Source organism: Montipora foliosa, chromosome 12 (genome assembly GCF_036669935.1).
Source record: "Montipora foliosa isolate CH-2021 chromosome 12, ASM3666993v2, whole genome shotgun sequence".
NCBI classification, from domain to species: domain Eukaryota; kingdom Metazoa; phylum Cnidaria; class Anthozoa; order Scleractinia; family Acroporidae; genus Montipora; species Montipora foliosa.
Window position 1 is genome coordinate 15,776,249 of NC_090880.1, and position 26,494 is coordinate 15,802,742.

General features: G+C 39.2%; 1 protein-coding gene and 1 long non-coding RNA gene across 3 annotated transcripts in view; both read left to right on the forward strand.

Annotated features, from left to right (window-relative positions):
* The first annotated feature begins 1,786 nt into the window (after positions 1 to 1,786).
* LOC137979936 (uncharacterized) lies at positions 1,787 to 2,728 on the forward strand. Its single transcript, XR_011118418.1, has 2 exons — positions 1,787 to 2,040; positions 2,144 to 2,728. It is a non-coding gene; the product is annotated as an uncharacterized lncRNA (long non-coding RNA).
* A 651-nt stretch (positions 2,729 to 3,379) lies between these two features.
* The window catches only part of LOC137979928 (uncharacterized), a 44,793-nt gene continuing 21,678 nt past the window's right edge, over positions 3,380 to 26,494 (forward strand). The window contains exons 1-8 of one of the 2 annotated variants that reach the window (XM_068827242.1): positions 3,380 to 3,527; positions 3,672 to 3,751; positions 3,844 to 3,914; positions 14,564 to 14,679; positions 15,373 to 15,576; positions 17,686 to 17,743; positions 19,220 to 19,520; positions 26,316 to 26,494. The exon at positions 26,316 to 26,494 is cut by the window's right edge and continues 175 nt beyond it. In XM_068827242.1, coding sequence (XP_068683343.1) covers positions 3,738 to 3,751; positions 3,844 to 3,914; positions 14,564 to 14,679; positions 15,373 to 15,576; positions 17,686 to 17,743; positions 19,220 to 19,520; positions 26,316 to 26,494 — 943 coding nt within the window. In that variant the 5' untranslated portion in view covers positions 3,380 to 3,527; positions 3,672 to 3,737. Of the gene's footprint in view, positions 3,528 to 3,671; positions 3,752 to 3,843; positions 3,915 to 14,563; positions 14,680 to 15,372; positions 15,577 to 17,683; positions 17,744 to 19,219; positions 19,521 to 26,315 lie in introns of those variants that run through there. The other variant, XM_068827244.1, reaches the window with a different exon arrangement.

Genomic DNA, 26,494 nt, shown 5'->3' on the forward strand with positions numbered 1-26,494 from the left:
GAATGTAGTGTCATTAAGTTGTCGAAGGCATTCGTTAATGTACCAGTTTTTGTGTCTAATGACGGTAGCTGATCCTTTGTCTGCTGACTTAAATGTCTTAATGATAATGTCGTCACGTCATTTAAGTGTTGTCATAGCTTGCCGTTCGAGGTCGGTCAAGTTGTCACGTATAATACGGGTTGTAATGTTTGTCTTTTTCTACTGCGTCAAGAAAAGTATCAAGAGCCGGTTCTCTGTAAGGAGGTGGAGTCCTAGTGCTTTTGGTACGAAATGGATTACGGTCAGGTTTTGCCGAAAAGTCGTGGAAGTATTCGAGGAGTCGCATGCGACTGCGGAAGTCATTTAAGTCGGCTCTCACTTCGGTCCAGTTTATGAAACGTGGAGTGGGACAAAAAGATAATCAACTTTTGGCCTTTAATTCACGTCAAATTCCATGTTTAGTACATAAAATATCTTGCCGAGAATATGCGTGCCGAATAATAACAAGTCCTAATTGCGGCCCCCTTCCCGAACAAACATTTGGAAAAGATCCCAGATTTTGGGCCGGAGCTACGTGACCAGCCATAACCAGGGTCTCTTTGGCAGAGAAGACAGATCCTGGAAACGAGGTTGATGGGTTGGTTGAGATATCACACGAAAATCATAAGGCTTGCTTCCCGGGGAAATAATACCACATACTAGGGCCGTAGCAGGCCCGGAAAAATTTAAGGGGCACAGAGATTTTAACAAACTTGTATTTTGAAATTTGGGGGTTTGGGGTTCAGAGGACACATTGGCCGGGCGTAGCCCCGTTCTTTGAAACTGGGGGCATGGGTTTTAACCCACCCCCCCCCCCCCCCCCTCCCCATTCCAATGAAAATATTTGAAAACGAAACACCAGAAAGTGCATTTTAAGCATTTTGGGTCTTTAAATTTCAAGTAAATGATTTCTTGGCTGATTTCGTCTATCTCCAAGCAGAGGTAACTGGGAACCAACTGTTTCAATATACTCAACAGCAGCTTAATCCTGGCCGCTCTCAAAACTCCTCTCTGGCATTTCTGCAGCGCAAGACTTTTCTGCTATCTCATCCTCGACGTTCGCCTTACTATCCTGGGGCCTTACCCAGGATAACACAAAGGATAACAGCGATTTCTGCTTGAATTTGCGGAATTATGAGAGGTCATTTTCACGTTCCAAAGACGAATCCAGTGATGAAGAGAGTGAGTCGCCTGGATATCAAGACGATTAATTTGACATGATGATGAAACCTTTATTTAAGACTAGTACATTACAGGACTAACTGGGGACACATTCATATTCCTTTACATTCCTCGTTTGCCTTAAGTTCTTAGGTTTTTTTTTCTGTAGTTTTGTATCACCGAATGAAAGAAGTAAAAATATGAACTGGGGAAATGGTACTGTAATTAAAGTTTATTAGGAATGATTCTATCCGGAATTATTGACATCTCTCTTCTGGAAGAAGAAATTCTATTTTCAACATTTTATACTTGTGTGTTTTTACTTCTTGGGGAAAAAAAGCCCTGCATTCGTATACATTCCTGTTTTTCAAGAATAGCACGCTCTGGCAACATAAAAAGTGAATCAGGTTACACAATAATATCAAAGTTTTGAACGAACTTTTTACCCGCCTTCTAACGCATGGGTTACCTGTGGCTTGAGGTTGGTCTTTCAGCTCCCCACCCCACTATCGTCGGGATATTTTTGTAACTACGCTGCTGCACGTTTCGGTGCCATTCTGCGGGTCGAGTTCGTTTACAATTGCGTTACGCAAAGAAGTAACGCACCATCAAAATGCTACGCGTAACGAGCAGTCGGGAATAACATTGCCATTAATAAGTCACTTTCATTGAGAAATTATCATCTTTAGACTACCGAAACGTTTAGAGAATTTAGCTGTCTTTGAGAAGAATGTTAAAATAATTTCATACTGAATTTTTAAGTGATAGGCAAGCAGTTTTCAAACATATTTCCTCCTGTTGATTGCTTTCCGAGTGAATATTTGTCTCATTTCGTCCCACCGCGACATCCGGCCTGCCATGGTAAGACCTACTCTACAGTTACTTATATTGTTTAGTAGCACTAGTTTTCGTTTAGAGGTTAGACTTAAAAGCATGCTAAATAAGTTGTTGTATTTTAAATCAGGATCAGGACCGTGCTGATCCTACCCCAAGAGGAACACAACGTGATGCACCAATTCAGTGGCAGGTTGGTAAGCGGCCAAAGAACTTACGTGTACGTGGAGAGCTTTTCGCTGGAGGAAGGGGTGCACGCAAGGCAGCAGTAGATCACATAGCGAACGATCCAACACGCAACTGCTGTACTGTGAATGAAGCTGGGAAGGTGACGCAGTTTGAAGTTGTCGATGGAGCTAAGGTCGTTTTGGAGAATACCAGTACTGGCACAACATTTTATTACACAAATAAATTACCTTTGAACAAATAATTCACCGTGTCTCCGTGTAAATGAGCTCCAGACATACTGTTGTTTGAGACGCTAACATATTTTGGAAGGCTTGGTTTGTCGCTATTAGTCCTACCAGTGTTGTTAAAACATTGAAATGTGCTAATTGTACCTTAGTAGAATTACGTGTTCAGCGATATGTCAAGAAACCAGTTTATTCATCAAGCTATATATGTTGTTAGAGGTGTTTGTAATTACTACTGTATGTGTATCGATTTTGAAAGTTTGTTTTTGTGTGACTATTAAAGTAAACGAGATCTTTCGTAATTGCTTTTGTACTTTTGCCTTTTGTTAAAAGAATCATTCGTTGTGGCTTCGCCCGACCGACCATTGCAGAGCAACAGTCGTGTCAAAATACAGATTTAAGTCGCCCACATGTCTCCGTCCTCAAAATTATAACTCTAGGGAGTTCTGGGCCATTGGGAGCCAATTTTTAATTTGCTTTGTTTTTTCAAGATGCGGACCCCATCTCAGCCGAGTGGAAGCGGAAGCACGCACTCTCCCCTCCTTCTCTCGCCGGTTCTCCTTTTCCCTTCCCCTTCGAACGCCTGCCACGCAGGCTACCGAGTGCATACGTTCCCATGATGTTTGAAATTTTGTCATGGAGTTGCAGTCGAAATGTTATGTGGTCCCTTTACTTCTTCGTTCTTTTTCGCGAAGAAACTACAGACAATTGTGTCACGAAAGTACCATGGTAGGCGCTGTCATATTCAGAGTGAAATAAACCGGGCAGCGATACCAACGCATTTGTGTCTGCTTTTCCTGCGAGTAATAATAATTAAGGCTCATTCAAGACATGTATAAAATTTTCGGTTTGTGTTTTGCTGGACAGACCCTTTTTTCTGCTAGGTAATTATTCAACGGTTACTTAATCCGCATTCCAACACATCCGTGTTGTGTTATTCGCTTTGTGACTTAGCAGTTAATTAACATTCCGTTAAGATTCGATTGACTTGTCTTCGGTCGTTTTATATTGTGGTCGGTTCGTCGAATTGTAAATCGCCTTCAATGACTGTAATATTCAGTGTATCGGTAACTTAGAAAAGCCTCTTTGGGCTTTCTGAAGGTAGAATACTCCGATGATCTTGTGATTAGCTATGTCTCGGGTTGCTGAGCCAGTCCGGCCATGATGATGAATATTCAATTCACATTCTAACGTTTTTCTTTTATTGTATGATGATTGAATAATTCAACCGAAATGCAACAACAGTCCTGAAAAAGCTTCGAAGAAAACATTATCGGAACACAAGGAAAAAGCAACTCCCCGAAGAAAGACATGTTCCCAAAGAGGTAAGTAACGAAATCAAGCGCCTCAACTCGCATCATTCAGAATCACATGATTTTAGTGCGAAGTCACTTTACATCACTTTTTGGTACTACAGAATGAGCTGCTTTGTGAGTTGTGCGAAGACGCCTACAGACGACGAGTCTCCGATGCCAGAAAACGAGGATGGTAAGGTTTTTTTTAGCAGAACAGTACAGACATCTTTAATGTACAGTGTTTACGACACATTAATTTCGTAACGGTCGCTAAATACCGCTTTTGATAAGAACTGAATCGAAATGACGTGTTACGGATTTGCTGTTGGATTCGTAATATTTTACGTGGTATAAAAAGCTTTTGGGAATTCCAGTTTGCTTTCAAATCAAAAGATGTCGTTTTGTACAACCTCGAGCCAACCTCGATTGAACCAACCTCGATTGAATTTAAACAGAGTTAACTGAATAGAGTGTAATGTGAAGTGCTAGCACTTGGTAGCAGTAAGCTTCAGCAATAAACATAAGGTAAATTATATCGAGATCGCATGGAGTAAGCGCAGAAAAGACTGCGGGTTCGAGCCTATCTTAAACCCACGGCTAGTTCAGAGCACAAATCCGGGCGAATTTCATAAACTGTAGCTGCGTTACCACTCTAATGATGAACTCACTGTCCCACTTCGTCGCACTTCTTAGAAATATAAAGTAGTGAAGATAAGATCAGTACTGTATGTATTTATTATAAATTTATTGTTTAAGTACGGTTGAAACAAGTCATTGAATGTCGATGTAAACGGTAGAAAAACGAAAGCAAAAATCTCCACAGATAAAAGTGTACTTACTAGCACGATAACTGAAGGTTCTTATTGTGTTAGTATGAATGTCATGGCGTTGTTTCCATTCAAGTAGCATCTTGCAGTAGAAAGCGACCTGCTTGAGCACATGCAACGAGAAACTAACCGTCATTGGTATCAGATCGGTATCATACGACCCATGCAATTAATCCAAACCAGTCCCGTGTATACAAATTGTAAATATGTGTTTATCAAATATATGATCCACCATCACTATAATTTCGTTACGACAGGTTATTTTTTAACTTGCGATCACCACAATCTTTTAAGAGGCGACTAACAAATTTATTGCTGGGACATGAGAAAACAAGTTATCACAAGCAAGGTGCAAACAGTGGTTCGAAAGGTCTTAACTATATTTCTTCTTTAAGTCGTCTTTCCTTTTGAGGGTTCTTGAGACGTAACTACCAGTCCAAGAAATCCTAGAACAACATCGAAGCATGGAAAAAAAGTATTTTAGCCTTGGTTTGGTGCGGTTGAAATTGCTTGTGTTCTATTTCTTGCTCATGGAATAAGTTAAAAAGTCGCTGTTAATGAATAAGAAGTCGCCACACTAACCTACTGTAGCTCAGTTTGGTCAGTGCAAGAAACCAAGAAATAGAAGGAAGTGGCAGTTCTTTTGGATAGCGTACAATGTAGCAGCGACCAAGAAACGCTCCAGGAATGGTGGTCATTCGCGGCGCTGCGTCACGGACAATTTGGGGACGACATACCCTGAAGGAGTGCCTAGGCGAGTTAGAAACAGGTTGAGCCCAAGACAGCATAGAGCAAGAGCACCAAACTTTTTGTGGCACATTGACGCTTATGGTGTCGTAGTACGAAACCCCCGCTATCATTATGGTTTCTGTATGATTACTTTATTGGCTGCGTATGATAATTTGAAACAGGATGATTATTTCGGAATGGATCATATTTCGCAACAGAAAACGTAAAAGTACTCTATCTACAAGGGCAGAAAAGACTTCATGTGTAGAAGCTCTTAGAAAGTCATCCTCAAATGATCTGAGAATGGAACCCTGGTGGGGGCAGCTGCAAAGAAATGGTACTGAGTGGTAGATCAAGTCTTTTCAAGATTAAGAGATGTCGCTCTCACTGTATTGCAATAGTAATGTATTGCATGTGTGGGAGGCGCGGTGGCCTCATGGTTAGTGCGCTCGACACCGGATCGAGTGGTCCGGGTTCGGGTCCTGGCTGGGGACATTGTGTTGTGTTCTTGGGCAAGACACTTTACTCTCATGGTGCCTCTCTCCAAATGGGTACCGGCGTAATGCTGGGAGTAACCCTGCGATGGACTAGCATCCCATCCAGGGGGGAGCATAAATACTCCTTGTCGCTTCATGCTACGGAAACCGGAGATAAGCGCCGGCCTGATGAGCCTTCTCGGCTCGTAAGCAGTGACTTTACCTTACCTTTAATGTATTGCATGTGGAATGCTTGAAGTTTTGCTATATGCAGACAAGCTTCAAAGAGTCACCATGATATATTGATATTTGAAGCTTTTGAGAGAAATAGATATCGGAAGGTTGTGAGAGAAATAGTCTTACTATTGGTGTCTTTTTGATCTCAAGAAGGCATTTGACACGGTTAACCATTCCATTCTATTAGACAAATTGAATTTTTATGATATACGAAGTTTTTCTTTGTCTTGGTTCCAAGATTATCTGAACTCTAGGTGTCAATTTGTTGAAATAGCCAGCTGTAGATCTTCCCTCCAAACTATTAAATGTGGATTCCTATAGGCATTTGTGCCGGGGCCACTCCTTTTTCTCATGTACATTAATGATATCTTTGCATCTTCTACCCTATTTTCCTTCATCCTCTTTGCTGAGGGCACCACCCTCTTTCTTCAGCGTAATAAAATATCTGCTCTATTTAGTATTGTTAATCGTGAACTTTGAAAAGTAAATTAAATGCAAAGCTTGCTTTCGAAGAATCGAATATTTGTCAAAAGTCGTTTACGTATGGAGGGGTGGACGGAAAGATTCGTTTACGGGAGCGGTTACTTGGTCACCGTTTGGGTGCACGGCTGTTCGTCACAAGAATGTCAAGACAAAGGGCGCAACAATTGCAATCTTGTGGCAAATTTTCCATCGCAGGGTGGATAGCGAGACTATCCCTAGAATAGATTTTTGATAGAATCTTCTAACATGTCGCTGGCCGAGTTTGAGGCGGATTGAACGATTTCTTTCTTTTTCCTTTCCCTCTACGCCCGCGTTTCTCTCGGGTTGCGGCCTCCTCGTTCGCTCGATCAATCGCGCGCTACGCGACGCGCTACGCTCTACAGAAGTTAGGAAAAGAGAGAGACTGCTCGCAGTCTAAAAACCGACTGATTGCATGAATCACGAAGGGATGAGTGCCATATAGGTTTTTCCAGCGAAATTTACTGTTGAATTCAAAAGTTAGGCAATTAATTTTTCCTGAATCGCAAGAGTTTTAAAAGAAAACAAGCAAATACTCAGCAAGCGAATGGAAAAAGAAAGGATCCATTTCAGAGTCGACTGTCAAAAGCCAGCGAATAGGAATCGCGCTAAAATTAGAAATCAAAGACATAGTATAGTTCGTGATGTGACGGATCGTCTTTGTCGGTTGAAGGTCAAACAAGGAGTTTTATTGATGTACTTTATTCCACTTTTTCTCTGAAAACGAGATTATTTACATTATGATGTATTTCATTGAAACACGCCAGCTTGGCTTAGAACCAGACTCGGCTAGAAAGGACAAACTTCAAACAAGATCTCCAACAAATTTTAAGCTTACCTGAACGTGCTCTAAACAAACTTCTGAAAGCGCAAGCTGGTGATATTTCTCTTTGCTTTTACGAGAACTCATTGCGATTATATGTTTATAACATAAGGGCAAAATTTTCTTGTCACTGCCGAGGCACATCCAAAAATTGTTAGGCAAACGGAGTAAAAAAAACCTCTTGTTGGTTCGCATTTTAAAGCCAAACAAACCAGCGAACAGATCAATTTTTTCTGTCCAAAAAGAGTACAGATGATTGTTATTTAATTCCAGTTGAAAATAAAAATTAGAGTTTCATCCCTGAACAAAGGAAAAAAACGACTAAACCACTTTTTAGAAATATGCACCCACTTGAAATAACTCATCCGTAGAAATAACAAACGGTTTAGTGTCCAAGAAAAGAATTTGTGGAGTAACTTCTTCCACCAAGCTTGAGCTATTACTGGTGTACCGTTTTGTCGTTCTCGTTCTCTTTCTCTCTTCTTTCGTTTCTGTTCTTGTCATAGGCCGTCCAGGCATCTTGCAACCTTAGTATATTCAAAATTAAAAATCTTAAGATAAGACAAAAATTGCAATTCAGAGCAAAAAGCAGCACTAAACTAATTAAACTCAGCTTTAAGTTTATATCTCTCCAATGCTTGACTTGAATAACTACGTAGCCACCAGTGTGTCCTGACCACAGCTATAATATGTTAAACCGGGATTAAAACCAGCGAAAAATGCAGGAAAAAAAATATGCTCAGGTGTGAGTGTCTGACCTGGCTTGAGCCTGCGAATCCAATCAACAACCAGTCCCTAACTATGCATGTTGTTAATCTCTGTGTTATCGGTTATTGTACTGAAGCATTACGCAAGCCTGTAAATAGTCCACGAGAGCATGCTCTTGTGAATCGTTAAACGATGAGTTAAGAATAGAGAATCCCTGGTGAAAATCTTCAAAGGATCTTTAAGGATCTTCAAAGATCGTCATAAAGATCTTCAAGGATCCTAATAAAGATCTTAGAAAAGATCCTCAAAATTCCTTGCAAAGATCCTCAAGGATCTCGGCCAAGATCCTTAAAGATCCTCAAGGATCTTGCCAAGATCCTTGAGGAACCTCAAGAATCTTGCCAAAGATCCTTGAGGATCTTTAAGGATCTTCAAGGATTTTAAAAGATCTTTTGAGGATCTTGTTAAGATCTTTGTGGATCTTTCCTGAATGTTACCAAGGAATTTAAAAAAAATCCTCAAGGATCTTTATTATTTTAAAAGATCCTATGAGGATCTTGTTAAGATCTTTGTAGATCTTTATGAATCTTACCAAAGATCTGTAAGGATCTTCAATAATCTTACCAAAGATCTTCAAAGATCCTAATCTATCCTTGAAAATCTTGTCAAGATCTTTGTGATTATTTTGGGTATATTCAGTATTCTTACCAATGATCTTCAAGGATGTTTGGGGCTCCATTAAAGAACCAAGATTACTGCCAATTATGGCTTTGATTCACCTCACGGTTAAGATAAGTGCCAGGATGTCATATGGAAAATCTGAAACATGCTAATTTAAAGTGAATTTGGAAATGGACAATTCCTATTAACTACATGTACCGTGAACAACAACAACAACAACAATATGGCACAAACATCATTTAAACTTTCTTTATTTGCATAGATGTGTTTATCATTGTCAAAATCATAAAAAAAATGGAGATTAAGGATACAATAAAGGCTGGAAACAAAAACCTAGTAAGTGACAATTTTTGGTCAATTTTTAGTTTTGCACAAAACTAGCCTAAATAGACCTTTTTCTCTTGTACATTTTGTTTTCCCAATACAAATCATGTGATAATACTCAGGAGGATTAGTCCTTGTTTTGCTCATTAAAAAGAGTGCATGCAAGCATGAATATGTCTGCCTCATCATCAATCCAATTTTGATCGGGGTTTATCCCCGTAAACGGGGCTGGCTGGATTTACATACAAAAGAAAAAAGGAAAACCAATTAACCTCCTGAGTATTATGACATAATCTGTATTGGGAAAACAAAATGTACAAGCAAAAACAGTCTATTTTGCAAGTTGACTGGAAATGAACTTACATTGCCCTGGTATTGTTTTTATCCGATTTGAGCTTTTTTTCGAGAAATAAACTATGCAAAAATACTATTGGCTTTGCATTTGCAAATCAACACCTACCTTTCATTGTTTGATTAAAATTTAATAGCACAAGCTTTATGCAACTCTATGCGTCGGTAGCTCATCCGAATGATGCGCACAGCGAAGTACACAGCAGCTTGGTGGTTTGAGCCACCGATCAGACTTATTATTTTTCTTTTGTTTGCACAGAGATGTTTCTCTCGTTTTTCTTTTCTTGATTTTCTCTGCGATTTTATCGATCTTTGTTAAATTTAAGTTACATGAGACATGCACAAAAAAATAAATAAATAACTCTGATCAGTGGCTCAAACCACCGACCTGTCGTGTACTTTGCTGTGCATATCATTCAGTTGAGCTATCGACACACAGTCATATTAGTTTATAAATGCCATTAAATTTTAATGGAACAATAAAAGGTAAGTGCCCCTTCTCTGATTCCATTGTTTTCAAACATGAAGCCAATGGTATTTTTGCATAGCTTATTTCTTGAAAATAAAGCTCAAATTGCATAAAAAATTACCAGAGCAATGTTCTTAAGTTCATTTCCAGTCAACCTGCAAAATTTGGGCCAGTTTTCAGCACTAAAAGTTGGCCAAACATTGTCACTTACTAGGTTTTTGCTTCCAGCCCTTCTATTACAGCAGTTGCAACCCCACACTAATTATTATTTTTTTCCCTCCATTGTGAACAAGTCATGTAAGTCATATATTTAATACTACAGTGACAATATTTGCTTGATAAAGGTACAGTAAAAACCTAAATAAATTATACAGTGTAAGAACCAAGTTTTTCCAAGCTACAGTCTGTACTCAGGTTCTTAGAATAAAATAATGAGGTTTTGTCATTGGTGGGTATGGCCTATTTTGGGCCATTTCTGAAGTTTGTACAAAGATTTGCATGATAAACAGAACAAAACTAAAGCAACATTAAAACAATGGTACTATGTTGCTGCTGGGAAAGCATGGTACTTGTAGAGCTTGTTATATTAAATTTGTGTATTCAGTGTTTGACTAAATTAATAAGAATCCATTTCAAAATTGTAGGCTAAAATAGGACTGTCTTAGCCAAAAACGTTCTTACTAATGTAAAAGTTCTTATATGTGGGTTCCTGTTTTATTTCTGTACACCGTCATTGCCATCACTGTAGTTGTTGCATAATAATACCTAACATAAGCTTAGCTTACAGGATTAGAGTAACTACAACATTTTTTTCGCTTTGTACCTAAGCTTGGTTTCCTCTGGACAATGCGATTTAAAGATACATAGTATTATAATTATTGTCTTTTTCCAACCTCTTCAAAAATTCAAGGCAGTGACAACTTGACTACAATGCTATAAAAAGTGCTCATTGCAGTGGTTTAATGGTGACTTGAGTACAACAGCAATGGAGTCTAAAACAAAAGAAGCATATATATATTTTTTAAATCTGGGTTCTCATTGCTTACATAACAGAATATCGTGGACTTTGGTCACCAATTACAGACCACTTATCATGAAATTTCATGCACCATATCCCAGAAGAAATCTCTGCACCCAATGGAAGTGTCAACATTTGGCTGTTTATGTAGGAACACTCAGATCAGACTCAATGTAACTAAATCAAGCGTTCTTTTGCGTTTTAAACCGGGATAATTAAATTCAATGTGAATGTCCATTTCCTTGGCTTCGCTTTTTGTCGGTTATTTTTCTGAAGGATTATGAAAACCTTCCACTACAAGCTTCGTTATTTGTAAACAGAAAGACACTTCGCAAAACGTTACAACGCCCGCACTTTGTATTAAGCTTATAAATTATAGAGCATTACTTGCACTTTGATTTATAGGACAAAAGCCCATGGAATTAGCATCAAAATTGTTTTATCCAACGCTTACCTCTTTAGGTGAGTTATTATCAGCAATTCCTTCCAGTGGACAAGCATTTTACATTGTAAAAGAACTAAAATATGATAAGGACTTGCAGTAAACCGAAAATCGAAATAACCGCCATCGATCTGTGGCTGGTGTGAGCCCGCAATTTTTGGTGCTGGCCTACTGCTGACCAGAGCGGCTCAAATCCAAGATGGCTGATCTTCAATGATGTTCGAGGGGATCGTTTAAGGGTTTTTCCCGCTGGTTCAAGAACAAACGCCATACTGAAAAGTGAAGAAAGTCATTCGAAGGTCATCAAGTGAAGCTTGCTTTGAGAAAGTTTAAGTTTTAGTAATCTCAGTGAAGTGAAACAGAACATGCGTCACCCATTGCTCCCACTTCACTTCTGTTTCCAAGTTTTGGACGATGGTTTTCTTCAAATTATAACTGGGATAGATGAGCTGACGGTCAGGTTACAATGTTTTCAGACTGGACATGCAACTTAATGTTAACTTCATTTTAAGTTAGTGCATGTAAATAAGTAAACGATCTCTTATAGAACAAACAATTGGTTTATTTGTATTTGATGCATTTTTTGGCTAGACAATGAAGTAATGATCCTTGTATAAACAAGAGCAATAGCACTTTCTTTAGTGATGTTTTGCGTTCCGGTTCTTGTCACTTAACCCATTGTTATTTAATAAAATTTTAATAAAATGATTCTTTAGTCAGAATATATTGATAAAATCTAATAAGGTACCGTGCAACATAACGCAATTGGGTTTTTGTTTCACTAATTTTTCTATTAATTGGTATAAATGAACTCCTTTACTCCTTTAGATTATTTCTCAGTTTCGACAGTCACAACCTTTAATAACTTCTTGAGACAAAAAAGGTACAGGACATTATTTAATTGAGGCATCAACAGGTTCTCCCTAAAGCTTTTGAAGACGACTCCCAAAAAAGATCCTTTAAAAAAATCCCGAAAAGATCTTTAAGATGAATCCCTTTAAAATCTTAATGGTGTTCAAGAACCCCCTTTAAAGATGCAATGGTAACTAATTTCATTGTAATTACTGAGTTCCCCCAAACATCTGTCTTAGATCTTTGAGGATCTTTAAGGATCCTGATAGAAATCCCATTAAGGTCCTCAAGAATTCCTTGAGGATCTTTCATGGATCCTAAGGAGATCCTTTGATTGATCCTCAAAGGATCTTTATAAAGATCCTAAAAGATCCTCGAGAATTGTTTGAGGATCTTCCAAGGATCCTAAAAAGATCCTTTGACTGTTCTTGAAAAGATCTTTATCAAGATCCATGAAGATCCTCAAGGATGTCATGAAGATCTTTGAAAGACCTCTTTGATTAGATTACAAAGATCTTTCCAAAGATCTTTGAAAGATCCTTAAAGATTAATAGAGGATTTATCAAGGATCTTCAAAGATCTTAATAAAGATCTTTTCAAGATCAGTCAAAAGATCCTTTCAAGATCCTTGGAAGATCCTCAAAGAATTCTTGAGGATCTGTAAGGATCCTTACCAAGATTTTGAAACTTATTCTCACTAGGATCTTTGTAAGATCCTCACAGGATCCTCACTGGCTCTTTGGGGATCTTTACAACTCCTAATTGCAATTGAAGATCTTTAAAGAACTTTCAAAGATCCTTCAAGGATCCTTGAAAGATCCTCATCTTCAAAGATCTTTTGCAGGTCCTTGAGGATCTTTAAGGATCCTTGAAGATCTTCAAGGATCCTCTGAGGTTTTTCACCAGGGATACTCGTTCAGCGGCTGCAGACGAGGGCTGCACCAGCAGAACCTTCATAACTGCAGAAGACCAATGGGGTAGGTTATCAGATTGTTGGTCGCTGTAAGTGCTGGAAGTAGATGTACTCGAGGACGACGCCATCTTTGAACTGTGGCCTGAGGGGCCAAGCCGCCGAGCATTTGAAGTTTTCTGATTGGCTCACTCGATCTCGGTTATTAGCTTATATACCGTGATGACCTTATATGGAAACTGATTGCGTCGGTCGTTTTGTAAAACTGAGACAACATCCTGGTCTTCTGTAAGTAAAACAGTTCAGAATTTAATGAAAAATCAATAAAACAGGTATTCCATTCGCGCTTATTCTTTATGGGACTGGTTATAGCCAACTCGGCGCTTAGCGCCTTTTTGGCTATTTACCACCTCATATCCAACGCTCATGGAATAATTGTTATAATTGGTTTTTACTCACGTGATCAACGAAAACAAAAGGAAGCGAAGCAAAAACAAAAGGAAGCGTTTGCATAATAATAGAGTTCAATTCCCGGAGGATTTGGTCGAGGCACCAACATGGCCGCCTTTTCTTTGTTTAGGGGCACCAACATGGCGGTCGTGACGTCATGTGAAAACCAAGAATTAAATATTTGAAGTACGAGTTATCCTTGGCTTGCACCTGACGCCATTGGCGGCCATGTTGGTGTACTGAACAACAGCGAAAAAGTCTTTTGGCTCTATTATTGTGCAAAACTTTTTGGGCGATTTTCTGTTGTTTTGTGCACCAACATGGCCGTCTTATCACGTGGATGCAAACCAGGAATAGTTGAGAGAAGTAATCCTCGCACTGAGCTGGACATAAGCAATTAGGGAGCTTAAGCAACGACAACGGCGACGGCAACGAGAACGTCACGAATTTGCATATTTAGTGCTTTAAAACAATAGCTTCGCACGCCCTGCACGTGCGTTTTTCACTTTTGTCCATTTCGTTGCCGTCGTCAGCAAAACAACAACGTGAGATAGCCAAGTTTTTGGTTTTACGAAGAACGTCAGCACTTGAGGATAAATTTTCATTTTCTCTCCTAAAATGGAGTGCCGTTCCGACTGGTATCACCGCACCCTTGTCATCTTAAAAACGTTGAAATAGTCACGAAGCGATTAAAATCACGCAAATTTATATTTTGAGATGACGTTCTCGTTGCCGTCGCCGTTGTCGTTGCTTAAGCTCCCTATTGTCTCTTGTCGACACCTGAAAAGAGAAAATTGCTTTAATTGTCCACATAGGAGTGAGGATCATTTCTCCCTTTGTAATTAATGGATTTCCTGTTGCCGTGGAACGCTGTTCATTGACAACTAACATAAAGAAAATTAGCAGGAACATGGATGACTGTCTTGCGCGACAGCTAAAATATTACCAATAATAATGATAATTATATTAATCAATCAATTAATTATTACTATTGCTATTGTTATCATCATTGTTAAAAGACTTTTCTCCCTTTATTCTCTTCAGTAGAGACAAAAATGATGGAAAAAATAGATGGTGGCAATTTTGATGAAATCGAGAAGATAATTACACCAAGAAACTTCCAAAAGTGCGAGTCCAATTATTTAAGAGTGGCAATGGAGGTATGGATATCAATTTTAAGATGGCTCAAACCAGTTTCAACAATTCCAACGAACTGTACACCAAACAGCTATGTTATGGTAGCATGTGAGACAACAGCCATTGCGTATCAAAAATGTAGGAATTGTCATTCCGTAGCAGCAGAATAACCATGTAAAAAACCCCTATAAAAAAAGGAACTTTGTAACCCCCATTTTTGTTGCTGGAAAGTAAGTAGTGGGTTAATTTGAAGCGTCGTTATGATAATAATAATAATAATAATAATAATAATAATAATAATAATAATAATAATATAATCTATAATAATATGAATATGAATATTAATGAGATTAATAATCTATATCTGTATCGGATTTGCAGTTACCTTCAGGGCAATTTTGTAATCGGTTACAACGACGTCAATTTTTCTTTTTCCCTAGGAGTTTCATGGGAGTATCTAACTTAACTGTTTAATTAACTCTACACTTCGGATCCTTCTCCGTCCTTGGTTGCATTAACAGGTGTGACCAAGGCCGATTTGATACATATACGAAGTCTCTTAAGAGATCTAGTTGTGATCTGTTTTGTAGTGAGCATTTTGTTTCTCAGGCATCGAGAAGGAAATTGCCGACTCTACCCTATCCTCGGCAATCGCATTGCTATCACGCAAGTTATTTAAAATTCTGTTTAATCAGTATATTTCGCTTACTTTTCAGGTAATATCCGAGCTACGCAAAAAGGCGAACAGTAAGGGGCCCGATTATGACAGGTTTCATCGACTAGCAGACTCTGTTGAAGAGTTTATCTACCACTTACTGGATCCAATGAGACCAGAGACCAAAAGAAAAGATCGAGAACAATTTGGAGAATTTATCCTAGATCACATGATGGGTGATGCCGTTGACTGTCAGCAAAAAAAGGTAGAAAAAGAATTTGACCATTCATCCATCCATTCTTCCTTCTATTCATGGCCGTGGCCTTTACCTTCATGACATAATTATCGCCATCTGCATTTCCACTATCACGTTAGCACCATCATCATCACCACTACTGTAATTGCCAAGACCCCTTCGGCATCACCAATACCTTCACTACCACAACAATCCAATCAAAGACGTTCATTGTGGTTACAATCTCCTTCATCATAACCAGTCCCTCGATTAACTGTGGTTGCATGAAGACACAATCTTGGCAGATAGCCCTATCGTAAGAATTTAAGCCCTGGCCAAACGAGAACGAGGGTTGATTAGAGTTGACGAGAGTTGAAACTCTCGTTTGGTCAGAAACTCTCATCCACTCTCGGCTACTCTCGAGACTTTTTCTCTTCGAATTTGAACCTGCTCAAATTTTTCATGAGAGTTGGCGAGAGTTTTGCCGCGCCTGAGAGTTTGAACGAGAGTTTTAAGGTCAGCAGTTACTTTATTTCACAGCGGGCTCAGATGAAAAATAGAAAAAACAATATGGCGTCGGATTCGGTGACTAAGGACAACGCCAAGGCTGCATATACCGGCTGGCTAGTCGCCATATTTACGTCAGAAAGGGTTTTCCGAGGGTGTTTCCCAGGCTCTCTCTTTTGGCCAACTCTCGATCACCCTCATCAACTCTCATGAGCTCTGCAGAGTTTCAGCTCTCATCAACTCCAGCTGTCAACTCTCGCTCTCGTTGCGTTTGGCCGGGGCTTTACATTATGAACTAAAACCCACATCAAATAATTTGCCCAAAACGATGGCTCTGAAGAATTTATCAAATGACAACTGGGAAATTTATTGTACGGTCTAATTTTAAGAGGACTCCTTTTTTCGCATTTGTATATTTAAAGTGCCCCTAACCCCAAAATGTTTTTTTCGCTAAAATGAATCTTTGCACCTGTTCGAAACGCATTGCGGCAATTTTTTCCTTTTTCTAACAAATTCTGCCATTTTATAGGCTTCGAAAGTTGCGAAAATCCAAGCATCTTTAGTTCACGACCGAGTCAGAAGGGGAATGAGCCTATTCCTGATGTGACGTCTTAATCTACTTTGCATGCATGTTTACAAAGAGTTAATGCAATGTAAATCAGTTTGTGACGTCACATCAGGAATAGACCCACTCCCCTTCTGACTCGGTCGTGAACAAAAGATGCTTGGATTTTCGCAACTTTCGAAGCCTATAAAATGGCAGAATTTGTTAGAAAAAGGAAAAAATTGCCGCAATGCGTTTCGAACAAGTGCAAAGATTCATTTTAGCGAAAAAAACATTTTGGGGTTAGGGGCACTTTAAGGTGAAGGTAAAGTCTGGTACGAACAAAGGAGGCCCATCAGGCCGGCGCATATGTCCGGTTACTGTAGCATGAAGCGACTAGGATTATTTCTTCTCCCTCCTGGATGGGATGCTAGTCCATCGCCGGTTAAATTCGCCGGTACCCATTTATACACCTGGGTGGAGAGAGGGTCCGTGGGAATGAAGTGTTTTGCCCAAGAACACAACACAATGTCCCTGGCCACAGGACCCGAACACGGACCACTCGTTCCGGAGTCGGGAGCACCATGAGGCCACCACGCCTCCCCATTTGTATACTTACCATTACGAAAAACGTGGAGCATGAGCCAACGGATGTATTGCAAATTCGAAAACGTAGTTAAGCCAGTCAATCATCCACCCGTTAAAGTTGAACCCTTTAAAATTAAATTTTAGAAAAAAAGTGTGACCATTTAGTTATATATGTATGGACAAATCCCATTATTATCTACAAATCGAATGCAGCAAAGTTTTTTTCCATCTATTACGGCAAAGAGAAGGGCATAGACCATTTTGACACTTCTAATCAATTCTCGTAATTTGGCTGCTTCATTAGCATTCCAACGATAAAATTTTGGGCGTACCGATTTCCAAATTCGGGTCTTTCTGGCCAATCGGATTTCAATTTTAAGAGATCAGAATAAGCAAGCTAACTCTTTGGGCAACTGTGTTTGGTTTCTTACTGTTAACTTTGTCTTTTACGTTCATGCTATAATCACGTATGATAATTATCACTTTTGTTGTTGACGCAGTTCTTTACTCATCCAGTCGTACACGAAGAGATGCAGCGAAAATGGCGCGGTCGAAAAGGTATCTGAATGCAGGTGTAAATGTCACGTATGACAAGGACATAAACGTGAAGAAAAAAACCGACAAGTTATAAATTATAACAAAGAATTTACTTAACTGATTCACCGCGGATCTTTACTGCGATTTTCGTAATTCTACGGAATCTTACCTTGAAGCGCTAGATAGCTGGGAAGATCGACTCCACCTCCGAAAAGTGAACTGGAGTTTTTGTTTAGTTCACATTTCGAACAACATTATGATACGTTTTTAGAAATCCTTCAATAAAAAGATTCGTATGCAGATTCCATGGCTTTCCATCGGCGTCAAATGTACCGTGGGAACCAATGATGCTAATTGGGGAGTTATGTCATGCATCGTCATTGATAGCGTCATCTGTGGTTGGTGTCGGAAGTTTGATTGATGGAAGCCAAAACGCAGTTTGGCTGTTGTCGCTTGAAGATGAATTCCGCAGAATTATGAAAATCGCAGTGATCCATTTGCGTCCATTGTCTAGATAAGTTGGAGGATCATGGCTTCATTTCATACAGGAGAACATATACTCCTCGAAAGATTAGGGATTTTAAGCAAACTGAAGACGACGGCTTCGGCACAAAGCTAGAATATTATTGGCTAAAAATGGAGAAATAATCGTGCTGCACGTGCAGCACGAATTCTCATGCATTTTGTTTCCTTACGTCCCAAAACAACAACGTGAATTTAACAAATTTTAGGTTTTGGCAACAACGCGAGCATACAACAATGAACCATTTATTTGCTATCTTTACTTTGAAAACCGTTCGTAGCCATCCATTTACAGGATACGGTTTGCCCGTATTGTACAAGGTGAACAAGACGGAATAATAGCGAAATACTTGCGATAGCGCTAAGTTATATTTTGGAATGTCGTTTTCGTTGCTGTAGCTATCGTCTTTGCTTACACTCCCGGAGGAAAGAATGTCTGTAATCAATTTTTTTTAAAGAATTTCCCAAAAAGGAGAACGGTTTGTTTCAGGAAAAAAAAAGATATTTGGAATCGATTTTTTTCATTTTCAAATTTTCGTGGCTCCGCCATTTTGAATATTTGTGGCGCGTTAGGGTTACCCCATTATTCCGACGAAATATAATAAAGGAATAAAGCAATTTGGGCAATTCGCTACGTTGTCAGATGCCTTTTGTAATAACAGATGTGGTGATCTTTATTTCGTCTAGGTCATAAATTAAATAAAACATGAAAGTTGCCAAATTGACGGAGCTGACTTAAAACCTATCTACAATATGCGATCATAATGTGTCAGGATCAAGGCTATAAATCATATAATGCTCTTTAAACAACCTAAATCCTCAGAAGTTCTTGTATTATCACAAACGGAATTCCGCATCTTCGGTCCTAAGTAGTTAATTTTATGGTTTCACCTTATACTGTAATCCATATTGCTATAAATATAAGCCCAGATGTTAAAGAAAATAACAGTGCAATTTAATTTTTTCATTTCGCAGGGGACGAAATTGAGGAAACTGTAGAACGTTTTAAATTTCTGAAAGTTCCATTCTGGAAGTTTGTTTTTGACACGATAAGCTACATCACTCTCGTTTGCCTACACTTGGCAATTTGCGTAGCTCCATCAACCTTAGACGTCAGTGTAGTTGAATGGGTAATACTGGTTTTCTTCGTGGGTCGTGCATTGGCTGAGAGCAAACAGTTAGCAGCAATTGCAAAAAGACGGCACAAAGTTGGCGATGGACGACATCATGCGACCACATGCAACATCGTATGCAAGCCACTTGGAATTTACTTAAGGTAAGGACACAAACTGAAATAGGAAGAACGATATCGGGGGAATCTCGCCCCGACTGAGTTGAACCATCTTGTTCCTTCATATTTCACGGATATAACTCGGTGTGGTCATGTTAATAACACTTTTTGTTCTAAACACGAAGACGCACTATGAAAGGCAAGGTGCCTTAGGCACGTGCAAATGATTTATCAATCAACCGTGGACGCAACCGAGAGCTCTGTGATAATTTGTGCAATAAAAAAGCCCCTTACGGCAATGTGTCCGTAATATGTCATAAAATGTTATATGTCGTTTTTTTGTTAAATCCCCAGTCCCTTTTTTTTGCGCTAGAAATACATTATCGGGCTTCCGTCTCTGTGTTGCTGTTTGTTGATCACCATCTTGGATAATTAATCGAATTCGAACAAAAGCAGTACGTGAAGCGCCCCCTTTTATAATGCGTTTTCATGTTTAAATCAGCGTATTTTCCCTTTATACAATTACTTCTTAATGTGCTTCGTCCAGTGCTGCGATTTACGCAGAAATTTGCAATTTCATGCTAATTCATCACTACTATGATGTTCTGCGTGAAGGCAGAATACTGTGGAATGCACGTTCCAGGTAACACCTAGTTTTAATCGTGTAGTTTATTTGGCAAATTACATTGCAGCCAATTGGCTGAATTGCGTAATGTGCGAACTTGACCCTTAGAAATTACAATAAAGAGTGTAGTAAAATTATATTTTACTACACAAAATTACAAAGAATTCTTGCCGACCTTAACAATGCTCTTCTCTGGATCAGTTCAACTGGAACACCTAACTCAATGGTTCTCATGTTGTCGTTCAATCTCAGTGGTAAAGATCCCAATGCTCCCACTACCACTGGAACAACCTTTATCGTCACTCCCCACATTTTTCCCGGCCACTTCTCTTGCAAGATCTTGGTACTTTTCCACTTTTTCATCTTCCTTCTCTCTTATTATGATTATTATGGGGGAAGTTTATTGAACTTCAGTATGCCAGGAGAATAAAGTCTCGTGGGGCGCTCAGCAAAACCTATGAGACTACAAATTGTTACACTTTTAAAAGTTATAAAAACCTATTTGCAAGTATTGGAAAATTATTTACAATGTAGTACTAGAGTGAATAATGCATGTCGCTTATTTACAATTTATATTACGAATACAATTATATACATAACAACAGCTGAATTGCAATCTTTGAATAAGAGTTATGTAGAACTTATAAAATGAATACTTTGAACTATTAATTGAACTGTTGGTATATCCCACAATGCTTGGACATCCTCCGAGGCGTATTCTGGTTTAGGCTTGATTGGTGAATGCCATGCAGGAAGACTTTCGACCAGTTGTAACTCTCGTAGCAGTTCAAAATATAACACTTTCAGGGCATTGTTGTGTCTTGCCAAATACTTGTTTTGGGCGAGGGCTGAGCATCCCGATAGCACGTAAGTTACGCTTTCCGGTGGCTTGCATGTTACACATACGAAAGGACACGCCACTTGACTGTGACATCTTAATCTTCTTAACTTGGTATAACTTCGTTGGCAGGAGCTGTTCGTATAACTCATACATACCGGCTACAACATACAAGGGCATGACGTCCGTTCGCTTAGCCATGAGAAGCAGTTCTTAGTGCTCATGCTATCATCATTCCATCTGGCTGTATGTAGCTTTTCCTGCCATGCTTCATCACGTACTATCTTTAACAACTATTGTTGGTACTTTGATCTCAGCAGTTGCTTTGCCTTTGTTGCAGTCACCTCCTGTCCATCAGGTTCACATACCGTTGGTTCCAGGAAGGCAAGCCTCAGCGTCATTCCAAGTTCTTCACTACACCTCAGGGCCTCTGTAATCAGTGATTGATATCCCAAAACAGCAGAACGTTCTTCAAACTCTCTCACCATTATCATCCAAGGGTCACTGTTTGAAACCAATTTCATTGCTGCCTTAATCTTCGTGATCTTGTACTCTCCCTCTACTGACTGCAGGCCACGTCCACCTTTCTTCCTCTACGCGTACAATAGGGCGGTCGATGACGCTGGGTGTTTTCTTCCTTTTGTTACAATGATTTTCCGCGCTTCCCGATCAATCCTTCTTAATTCTGTCTGGAGCCAATGCTGCGTCCACATGGGGTACTTAACGACCGCTAGTGCACACTAATTACAGGCAACCACACGCTGGCCATTTGATAGCAAACTAGACCAAATTACTGACAAACGTTGTAGATATGTCTTTTCGCACACTCCAGCGTTCTCTTCTCTTCCTGACGTACATTATCGAGGATTTCAAGGAACTCGTACTGTTAATCTTTTTCCAGGGGTTGTACCACCACTGTATCGCTGACTTTTATTCCAGAGATCTCTCACCTCGTTTCACGTGGATTAAACAAAAATTTTAGTTTCTAAAGAAACTGTGGTACTGCGTCAGTGGGAGATTGAAACAGAAATTGATTTTATCAAACGAGTTGATACAGGTCGAATAACCACCGTGAAAGATTTGGAAAGCTGACGTTTCGAGCGTTAGCCTTTCGTCGGAGCGAATAGAGGAATTGTGGCTGCTGTAGGTTTATATGTGTACGTAGGATTACATTGCTTTTCTTGGGTTTTTGCTGTAAACCAACATCATTCATGCCAACTGTTGGTGTTCTTCAGTACGCAGACGAGTTTACTTTCAGATTGGGCATAGACCTTTTTAGGTTTGTAGGCCGAAGTAGTTATTGCCTGTTCTTCGAAACTCTCCATGTATAGGTTAGCAATAACAGCGGAGACCGGGCTTCCCATGGCTGCTACTTCTAATTGTTCGTAAATTGATCCGTTATATTGGAAGTATGTGGATCTCAATACGAAATTTAGGAGGTCAGGGATCTGAGCAGGTGTTAGTGTCGTGCGGTCCGCAAGGCTGGGGTCTTCCTCTAGTTTCTGTAGCGCGGTTTGTACAGCGGCGTCGATAGGAACGTTGGTAAACAGCCACAGCCTGCTTTGGAACGAAGTAAAGTTTATTGATCGTGAGGCGATTCACCCTACAACATCAAGAGGGATAGTGGAATAGGAATTCCGGAAGTGTGGATGCTCACGATCAAGAAACACAACAACAGCAGAACCGTACGACAGTGGATCGCCGAAGGAACAACACACCGAAACAGCGGGGATCGAAATGAACCAATCACAGCTGCTGAAAAACCAACCAATCACAGCGGAGCATCTAACAGGTAACGCGTAATCAGTCGACCTCATCGCCTGTTGAAGACTAGCAGTATGCAGTCGAAACGTCACGATCTACATCACAATTGACCACGTCGTGAGACAAACGAGAATACTTTATTATTGTTGTACTTCACCACGATGAATAACAGCAACCTCTTTTACGACATTATTATTATTATTATTATTATTATTATTACTATTATTATTATTATTATTATTATTATTGTTATTATTATTTGAAATTTTACCATCCACCCAGCTAAGACCAGTTAAGGTCATTACGAGGACCTTTCATGATATTAACTAATGAAATGAAAACTCTACTCTGAAAAAGTTCTTTCTGTTAGCTTGTCGAAGTGTTAGTTAAAGCAATACTTTCTTCTCAGGCCACACGATCAAACTTAACCGTATGTTTTTTCTTATTGAAACAATTTTTTCTACTTCTTCGTTAAATTAGTTATAGCCCTTGTTACTCGTTGCAGGTAGTATGTTCGAATTCAGAGAACTGTCTTGTGGTAGTCCCTCGAACTGTTTTAATAATTAGGGACCTTTAGACCGGAGGACGACTACGAATACGAGTTTTCCGTACTGAGCATGCGCATAAGGTTTGGAGACCGACATTTTTCGAAGTGCGCGTGCTGAGAACGGAAAGTGACTTGTCCTCCGATCTAAAGGTCCCTAATTTCTTACAAACTACACTCACAATGTGTGGTAAATTGAGTGTTTTTAGAATTTACTTTTGCTTTAACCTACATTGGGTGATTAACTTTTATAGGTAATTTTGCTTAATAGGCCAGTTTTGTATTGCCACGGTTACACTGGATCTAGCATGAAATGGAGCCTAATGCGGGGCAAATAATTTTCAAAGAGTACTCGATTTTCTTTTTACAAGAAGTCCATTGTTCAAAGGAAAAAGAAGTAATTTGGTCCGCAGAATGGGAGTACACAGCAATTTTTAATAGTCTTTCTAGTGCCAGTGCCGGAGTAAGTATACTCTTTAACAACAACTTCGCGCTTCAATTGCTTAAAACCTTTCTAGATCCAAACGCGTTTCTACTTATCCTGTAAGACCAAACTTATGTTGTACTATACATTAATTTATCCATACATTACTTATTGTAACTCTACGTGGTCGTCCACTTACGTATCTAATTTAAATAGAATTTATTATCTGCAAAAGCGAGTGGTGCGAGCTGTTACAAATTCAGAATATCGAGCACATACTGCTCCTCTTTTTTCTAAACTGAAAATCTTAGACATCTTGCAACTCAATACCCTCGATATTGCTAAATTCATGTTCCGCTACCACAATAATCTGCTTCCTCCACTTTTCTTCAATCTGTTATGACAAACAGTCACGTCCATAAATATGACACAAGAACAGCCGGAAATTATCGTGTGCATTCCTGTCGCACGAACATTAAGAAGTTCACAATTCTTTACCAAGGACCTAGGGTCTGGAACTGTCTTCCTGCCTCTATTACCAATTTGTCAAGCTTTCCTATGTTTAAGAACAAAGTGCTAGAGTTTTTATTAAAATAGTTTCTTAGTTAGTTCCTGCCGCACTCCTTCGCAGCCCTTATTTTTGTTTAATATTGTGATATCGAGGTGGCCTCTCCTATAAGCCTGGTGGTTTCCTGAGGTCTCCTCGCCTAACAACCTGCTGTATGCTTTTTTAAAATCTGTTATACACATAAAGGCAAATAAATGATGATGATTGATTGATGAAACGGTAGGCTCGTAATCATTGATATCAAAACAGAGAGTAAGACCTTGACACTGGTGAATATTTATGCTCCAAATAATGACGACCCTTCATTCTTCGAATCAGTTCTAAGAATGCTTCTTACATTTGAGGGCGAAGAATGCGTGTGGGGTGGCGATTTGAACCTTGTTTTAGGAGTACAAAAAGATAAGCAAGGTAGGAGGCCGTAACACGCGAAAAATCTCTGGAAAAAGTTGACCGTATGCTTAACCCTGATACAAAACATTTCACTTGGAGAAGAAGTTGCCCAGAGATAAAATGCCGTTTAGACTCTTTCTTGATCAGCTCAAGTGTTTATTCCAGCTGTCACAATTGCAGATATCTTGACAGGTTTTAAATCAGACCATTCTCTCATTACTCTCACCCTAATGAATAACTCAAACGCTAGGGGAACAGGTTTTTGGAAACTAAATGCCTCGTTGTTGGCTGATGCGGAATATGTTGACCTTATCAGGAAAACAATTAACGAAGTAGCAAAAGAATACCAAAACAATAACGAGGTTGACGCCATCCTTGAAAATCAGGTCAAGTTCACTTTGTTATGCAAGACAACAGAAAAACAAAATGTCATCGAAAGAGAAATACTCGGAGGAAAAAATTACACACCTTGAGAAAAGATTAGATGAGGCTAATGTGACCGCAATGGAAAAACAGAAAATCACAGAAGAAATAAGTATCATCAATTTACAGAGAGATGAAATTTCCGAATGTAAACCAAAGGGCGCGATGATACGTTCTAGAGCACGATGGTACAAGGACGGCGAAAAAAACACAAAATATTTCCTCAATTTGGGAAAGCGGCATTTAAAACAGAAAACCATAAAATGCCTGCTCCTTTCAGACAATGAAGTTGTAAATATAGACGGAGAAATTCTAAAAGAAGCCAAATAATTTTAGCAAAAGCTATACTCTTCAACAGTGTCATCTACTAATAACCAATGTGACGAAATTTTGTTTCCCCTCGGAAACATCGAAACACTGACTGAACGAGAGCAAAACGAGTGTGGATGTTGTACTTTTTGCGGAGAAGAAACTGAAAATCTAATTCATTTATTCCTGAGGTGTAAATACTCAAAATCCTTTTGGGGGAAATTTTCTCAATGGTTAACACAAAACATCTCCAATATGCAGGGATTCGTCCCCTCAGAGGCTATACTTCTCAGTAAACTATTATTACACCATCCGATACTTGTCGTCAGATATCATATTTACATCTGTAAACTGAAAAAAACACGACCTAGTCTCGAAATGTAAAAACAGCTTGTTTACAATACTTTACAAATCGAAAACAAAATTGCAATAGTTAATAACTCCATGCATGTTTTCAAAAAGAAATGGTCCTGTTTTAAAAACAGAGCACACTTTTAATCAATAAATATAGATTGAGTGACGCGAGGCGTGGACGAGGCCCTGCATTTGTGTTTGCGTTTGTTTTGTTCTTTGTTAGAGACTAATGTTGTATAGTACAGTCATAAACTATAGTATTGTTGCATTGTAAACCTGTAGGTATTGTTTTCATCAGAGGTACTGTAAAGTTTAAGTCTTATTGTAAGCGTGTAATTGAAAAGTAAAAAAAAAAATTCGTGTGAAAAAGAATCGCCCGTTTCATGCTCGATCCAAGCCAACCGTTAGGATACGACACTGGCCCATTGGTGGAAGGGTCGTCAACTGTCAAGAGCCCATAACAAACATTAAAATATTATACAGTATAAGAAAAATAGCCTTGTCGACTCCTGTGCTGCCGTGGCTACCATAATCTTGACATATGAATCCTTCCAATTGAATCCCTACAAAGGTACTAAAGTATTTTTTCCCCAAATTTTAGTGACGGCTGGCACAAGATAGACTTCTTCGTGCTCCTTGTCTATTTTGTAATACTCATACTAAGGATGTATGCCATCGTGTTCTCGCGACAAGTAAGGAATAACCGCGCTCTTGTCATCGTCAACTATCTTTATGGCATCAATGTCATTGGCCTCTCGTTCAGAGCTTTTGGTCACGTAT